The following is a 7,018-nucleotide window of genomic DNA, read 5'->3' as shown; positions in this document are numbered from 1 at the left end:
TGCTCCTGCCCCTTGGTCGTGTACTATTGTGCATTGCAAACAGCATGCAGCTGCATGTGGTGGCATTTGACTCGACAGTGGACAAGGCCAGTAGTCACATGTCATAACAATTCAATCAACCACTAACTGCTATATATTGCAGCTGTATCACTACACATACATCACTACTACACGTGGTCATTTCCATTTCAACCCGCACAACTGTTTTGCTGTGATGATGCATCAGGTGCTGCAGCGCAGGTCTTCGTAGTTGCCGCACAGAATATACAACCGGGTGTTACCTGAACGCGGATACTTCTCCCCGGTGCCGGGCGGCCAGGCAGCCTCGCCATCTTCGCCCGCCTTGCGCTTCTTCGTTGCTGCCCGCACCTTGAAGGTGTTGTAGACATCAGGGCTCACCACGAAGAAGAGGCTGGGTTTAGGGTTGTCGGGGATGCCCAGTTGCGCCAACTTCTTCTCAAGGTCAGCAGCGTTGATTTCCTTGCTTTCGGACACGGTTATCTGGAAAAGATACACCTCAGGCATCTTAACTGCGTCAATGACAGAGAAGTTGGAGGCCATGGGCCTGTAGTAAACGTTCTCAACACTGCTCACGCTGCTGATGTTGTCTTTAAACCAGCTAGTCTCTTTGCAGGGCTGGATGTCCAGCTTCTCCTCGTTGCCCCTCTCCAGAGTCTCCCGGTCCAGTGGCACCACATCGAACTTGCCACCCGCCGCCAGTACAGCATGCATAACTGGCTCGTACAACAAACCCTTGAGCCCTCCATCGCACATCTTCAGTAGTGATATCACTTTCTTCTTCTCAATTTCCAATGCTCGCTTGACAAACTCGTCAGCCGCCCAACTGCTGGCGAATCTGAGGTGCTGCTTCTTGAACTCGTCGTCAGCCACAATATGTACCAGCCGGTGGCTGGCCTCAGGTACCCTTTCGACAGCACCAATGGCCATTCTCACCTGATGGGAGAGGGACAAGAGAGGCATGCCAAGACGCAGGTGTGTTACATCTGAATGTTCAGGGAGGCGCAAGCCGCAGCCTCAGAGCTTGCCATTGAACAAGAGACATTGGCAGCAATATGGGCAAGGAGGACATAGGAGCTCAGCAGCAAAGTGATCTCTGCTGGATCGAAGGAAGAACAGCAGCAATAATAACTCAGGCAGTGAGAAACCTAGGCAGCCAACTGGAACTTCATCAAGTTCGGGGTAGAGGACTAGCTACACTACATGCCTCACCTGTTTAACGTTGCAAGTATCAATCGCGGTGCGCAGCGGCCTCAGCAACTCAAGCACCTCCCGGTCGGGGTCCAGCGACGGATGCTGCAGCACGTACCGTGCCATGCCGCCATAGTAACCGAAGAGGCCCTTCACGGTCACCTCCGGCACCATGTCGTACATCTTGCTGGGGGCATGTAGTGGTGGTGGAGGGGGGGAAAGCGAGTGGCTGTACACCACTTATACAAGGCTTTACACATGGGCGACTTTAGTCATATCAACCCTGATTCGCTGTACTACTGCGTAAATTTCAAGTTACAAACTCAAGTCTAAGAACGTTACAAAGTACTTTCAGCACTAGTTGCAGCATGCACCACGTGAGCTAGCCCTCCTCCCCACTCGCCCCACACCCAGCACCTGCGGCAGTCAAGCAGCTCCTCGAGCTCCCAGAGAGGCATGTACAGCACGTCCGCGCCTTCTTTAACTATCACCTGCAGCCCGAGGGAGGGAGGGAGGGAGAAGTACAATGAAGCACAGACGATTGCAAGGAAGGGCGACAGGCCTACGTTCTGGCCTTTCCTGGCCATCTAGTTCGTTAGGAATGGATACACTTAGGAAGCAACTAACGGACGAGTCCAGGATGCTGCATGTCGGGTGTGCGAAGTCAGCAATGGTACACCCTCTAATCACATCTCGGCCCAAGATGCTTACCTTCATCGTTTCATGCACAGGTGAGGTTAACAGCACCGTGTGCGCCGCAGTGCTGGTGTCGGGCTTCACCCCATCTGCAAAGTACCTGACAGGATAAGGTAACGAGATGTCGAGGGACAAAATGGACCCAATGAATCCAGGAGGCCCCAGGTATGTAGCAGCTGGGCAAGTGCAGAGCACGGCCTGTAAGCACATCATCCATCAGCTCCCTGTCACGGCAGCACCCAACTGCCTGCCACCCATGCATGTAGGCATAGCTAGCTAGCTAGCTAGCCAGACAGCTAGCTAGCCAGACAGCTAGCAACCATGCATGTACACACATATGTACATATATGTAATATGAAAATATAAATGTTTATGTATGTAGATGTATGTATGACTGAGATTACACTGTGGGCCGTGAGAGCCGAAGCCGAAACACCAACACACAACGCAGCCGCTCCACAGCACCTCCATCCGGGGATGGCGCTGCAGTGAAAACATGACGGGCTCTCAGGTCCCGCTAGAGCTAGTCCACAAGCCCTCTACCCCCCCCCAAAATACAACCAACGACGAAGGGAACCCAAGGGAAGGAAAAAAACGAAAAACGAAAGAAGTCGGCAAGGGCAGCCCAGGCAGGGGAGGGCTCCTGATACACCTAGCAAGCCATTACAAACTTCCAAGAAAGAAAGGTTTAGAGCACTAGAAACCACAGGACGTCTTGCAGCCAACTTACGACAACTGACCTCCTCTGGGCTGGTCCAGGGGATAAGTAACCAACCAAAGAAAAGGGACCACACACAAGCCCGATCAACACTGCAAGGGCTCAGGATAGACCAGCGAGACCACATACGGGATAACGTTGCCACAACACACAGCTCCTAGGCCCTCCAGGACACTGCAGGGGGAGGATAATTGTATGATGTATCAGTGTGCTGTGCTGCACCAGTAGAACCCACCAGGAATCACGGTTGTGAAACTGCCGTCTGAAGGCTATGTTGTTGCCGACCCAGACCTCGCCCGTCTCATGCGTGTAGCACCACTGGTGACCAGAAGGGGCAGAACAAGGAAACAAATGTAAAACAGCTCCTAGACCAGCACACCATGCAGTACAGTACATGTGTAACCCACCACTATGTCAGGCCTTGTGTGGTGCTCCCAAAGGATATAGGGTGGTGGCGACGGGCTGTGCAGCAGCCGCATTAGCAAGTAATAGAAGGAGAAACTCTTACCAATCCCAGGTGTCCCAGTAACTGCACCAAAAAACACAAGGGCAAGGGGATAGCCTTGGGCATCAAGCACGTGGAGTGAGCAATCGACAGCAGCAGAACAGACATAGCTTTACAGAGGGGCTCTGGTGCTCTGAAAAATGAAAAACCGAACCGCATTGATTGTTCTCAGAGAGTGCAGCAGGCTAGTACCAGCCACTAGCTAGTCAATTACATGTAACAAACATCAGCTGGCCCCAACCTGCACATATACATCGCAACCCACATGCATTCACAAGCCACAAATGTTGACGTTGTGATCACCAGGTGAATTGGGTCCTAGCTGTATACACCAGTCGCACGGCAGGCAACAGCAGGGAACGACGTGAGCCTCACCAACATGCTTTCGCTTCACCGACCCGTAGATGACTGTGAAGAGATTGGGATAGCATTTGCGCACATAGAGCTGCCGGTTTTCCATATGCAGGGGGAAAGACGCCGCTGCCCACGGTGAGCAGATCACCGGCACCCGGCACTGCCAGGGTACGCAGTGTAGCAATAAAACGCGTGGCGTCCTCCTCCAAGGAAATCGCAGCAGAATGACCTGCGGATGTGGGTGTTTAGCATGCACGAAGTCAGAAGGCAGGCCAGGGGGTGTTCCAATTACCATAGGATTAGGCTTTCTCCCCGGTTATGATTACCAAGGAATCAGGCCCCCTTAAATGTCATGCAACCAAAGGGGCGAACAAGAGGCAGGATACATAGCTAGATGGGCGCTCTGAGCCTTCTTTGCGTGCAGGTAGATAGGCAGGCCAGAGCCACAACACTGCCAAATCTGTTAGCGCTTCACTACCTACTGTAAGGAAATGGGGATAGAAAGCATTCAGCTCCAAGAAGTGAACGTAAAAATGAGGCGAACTCACCAGAGCTGGGACCCGGTGGCGGGACAGCAGCTGCCGCAGCTGTACATCAAACAGGGAAAACGAGGGTGCATTATGCAGGTAAGTCATTTGTCACGACATAGCAGGGGTGTGCTCTTTTGGCAAAGGAACACACAGCTGACCAACGGTTCAGAAGACCGTGCATGGTATGCAGTGTAGCGAAGAAGCTCGTGGCATTCTCGTCCAGAACCACTACTTGCAAAAAATCGGAAGGGCATGCAGCTACCAAAGCCACCAGACTCTTACCAAACACAACAATGCTCATTGGAACACAACGGCGAAAAAATGAATGCAGGTCGGTCTATAAAAATGAGCACATTCAAGCTTCGACTTCTCGAAGCGAAGTATGAGTGTAGAGATAGGCAAGATATTGTGAAGGAACTGCCGTGGTGCGTGGAAGTAGGGCGCATGCATGCATGCATGTGCCGGACCGCAGTACGGCAGGGGACGCCGAGCTCCTACTTGGGTCCCACAGGCGCATTGGTTCTTTAACTGCCGTTGTTTTGACTATTACCAAGAGGTGTGTCCCGCTGCTGGGACAGTGTCCTCTAGTTATGTGTTGCACCGTCTTTTCTTAGCATTACTAGAATCGAATATCGGCTATGGAAAATGGCGCTGCGGGCGCAGAAAGATTAGTGCTCACTCCCGAAATGCGGGCCCTCTTCGAACAGCAGCTAGCTGAGGAGCGCGAGTTATTTCGCGCGCACTCACAGCTTACTTTGACCGGAGGCTGAAGGAGCACGAGGAGCTAACCCAGCTGATGTTAGCTCAGCCCGAAGCGATAATCTTTTACAATGTGCGGAGCCGCCGGCCCTTAGCCAGCCACCCGCAATTACGAGGTTGTGCGCGTCGCCATTGAGCGCATTAACGTAATTTGAACAGCAATGGCGGATGATGCGTCCGAAGAAGGTCAGGCGTTGCTGAAAGCTGTCACGTGGTTAACCAGCCTCCGCTATTTAGCTTCCATTGCCGCTAGGAACACCACCATACATTAGGAGTTCAAATCCGTTATGAAATGTTGTTATCTTGAGTTGTGAATTCTAATGCGTACCACTTCGGTGTCGTTTATTCGAGCGTCTTTCAAACATACTGTTACACAACTACTGAATTCTCCGGCTGTCACACCCAGTTACAAATAATGTTGTACAGATCCTCGTATTCGCCACATTTCCGGGGCAAGGTTTACAACCTGCCAGGACGCTGGGCAACGGGGGATCGCATGGTCGAGGACGTCCAAATGGACGAACCACCACCATTCACTCTGGGCTCATGCGGCCAGCAGGCAGCGTGGGTGTCAACGGCTGGGCTAACGCGACAGGCTCCTGCAGCAGGCATGCAACCTACCCTGGCTCTGTCCACCGGCCCCCTTCAGGCACTGGCGGTGTGATGCGCCACAGCAACTACCGGACACCGGGCTTAACTACCACAAGTCACGAAGCCGAGAGCGCTTTCCCCAAGGTTATATCTAGCTAGTACTATCGCGCTTGGACTGCTTTCGCGGGCAGATGTGGCCGGCAGTTTTTGGACCTCGCGCATCAACTGCTTGTGGGGCTGTTCGGGCCAGGCAGTTTCGTGGACCTCGCGCATCAACTGCTTGTGAGGCCGTTTGGGCCAGGCAGTTTTCGTGGAATTGTGCATCGCCTGTGTATGTGGCCGTTTGGGCCAGGCTGTTTTGAGACTTCGCGCATCGCCTGTGTATGTGGCCGTTTGGGCCAGGCGGTTTTGGGACTTCGCGCATCGCCTGTTTATGTGGCCGTTTGGGCCAGGCGGTTTTGGGACTTCGCGCATCGCCTGTTTATGTGGCCGTTTGGGCCAGGCGGTTTTGGGACTTCGCGCATCGCCTGTTTATGTGGCCGTTTGGGCCAGGCGGTTTTGGGACTTCGCGCATCGCCTGTTTATGTGGCCGTTTGGGCCAGGCAGTTTTGGGACTTCGCGCATAGACGGCTCATGCTGCCGCATGGGCCGGGCAGTTTTTTGGACCTCGCGCATAGACTGCTTAGGCGGCCGCATGGGCTGGGCAGTTTTTTGGATCTCGCGCATCAATTGCTTAAGGTTACTAACGGTTCCGATATTCTTCTCCCCTGCTTGGAGCCGGTAAAGACCGACAGCCGACAGCTATAGGCTGGAGGGGCCAGTAACATCCCACACAAGCTGCTTACGAGGCCGGATGTGGCCAGCAATTTTGGACACTCGCTGTGCTTAGGCTGGATGTGGCCAGAAGTCTCTTGTGAGAAGAGCTCTAATACTACCCGTCTTCACTGTGGTTACGGCCGGATGTGGCTCGCAGTTGTGATTACTTTGGCAGTCGACAGTGACGCACCCCACCCCCGCAAAGGGTACATACTCAAGTGACTGCGGTAGGGTAAAATGGCTACAAGACCCATTAAATCGGTCTGTAGTGCCCTACTGTGTGGGCAGGCTTAAATCACCTTTGGTGCTAAAGCTGCGCGGGTATGCAGAAACCCAATTTCCTTCCTTGCCCCCACTTCACATCAGCTACCCAACCATCCAACATGAGTGCCCACTCCGGCCAAGCACAAGAAGACAGCGCACTGGTTCCATACTCCCGCATCATCACACCAGTTTTCCCCGATACATCCCGACTTCGCCTTCGTGCTTTGCGTACCTTACCGCCGCGTCTCCAGATCTTAACACACTACATATACAAGATCTTCCTGGGTGCCCAGCGAACAGGACATGGCTACTAATTCATTGCCATTCAAGGGAACCTGTTCATGCGCGTTTGCAGACACACGTTCGTCTACTAAACGATCTTGTCCCGCTATTCAATGAAAGAAGAGGCTCACTTAAGAAGGATTGGCCCCTTTTCCCGTCTCCTGACCGGCGGCCTGCAACAACCAGCGCGCCCGGCCGCACATCGGCGGGGGTTGTGCCAAAGTCATACAGCTTCGACCACTGTGGTCGTCACCAGACAGTGCTTCTTCGTCGGGCGCGATCTTATGTACGCAG

At 53.3% G+C, this 7,018-nt stretch overlaps 1 protein-coding gene across 1 annotated transcript; it reads right to left on the bottom strand.

The window, feature by feature from the left end:
• Positions 1–222: 222 nt before the first annotated feature.
• Positions 223–6,485, bottom strand: VOLCADRAFT_108555 (uncharacterized protein; the record flags this gene model as incomplete). Its single annotated transcript, XM_002959264.1, has 12 exons — positions 6,080–6,485; positions 4,767–6,028; positions 4,031–4,069; positions 3,504–3,711; positions 3,031–3,152; positions 2,859–2,941; positions 2,753–2,797; positions 2,636–2,715; positions 1,921–1,994; positions 1,627–1,700; positions 1,231–1,396; positions 223–954 (listed from the first exon to the last, which is right to left on the bottom strand). The coding sequence occupies exons 4-12, from the start codon at positions 3,586–3,588 to the stop codon at positions 223–225; spliced, it is 1,461 nt and encodes a 486-aa protein (XP_002959310.1). The 5' UTR covers positions 3,589–3,711; positions 4,031–4,069; positions 4,767–6,028; positions 6,080–6,485.
• Between the last annotated feature and the right edge of the window lie 533 nt (positions 6,486–7,018).

Source organism: Volvox carteri, assembly GCF_000143455.1.
Source record: "Volvox carteri f. nagariensis unplaced genomic scaffold VOLCAscaffold_149, whole genome shotgun sequence".
NCBI classification, from domain to species: domain Eukaryota; kingdom Viridiplantae; phylum Chlorophyta; class Chlorophyceae; order Chlamydomonadales; family Volvocaceae; genus Volvox; species Volvox carteri.
The sequence above is the reverse complement of the archived record's forward strand: the minus strand, read 5'-3'. Positions and strand labels throughout refer to the sequence as shown.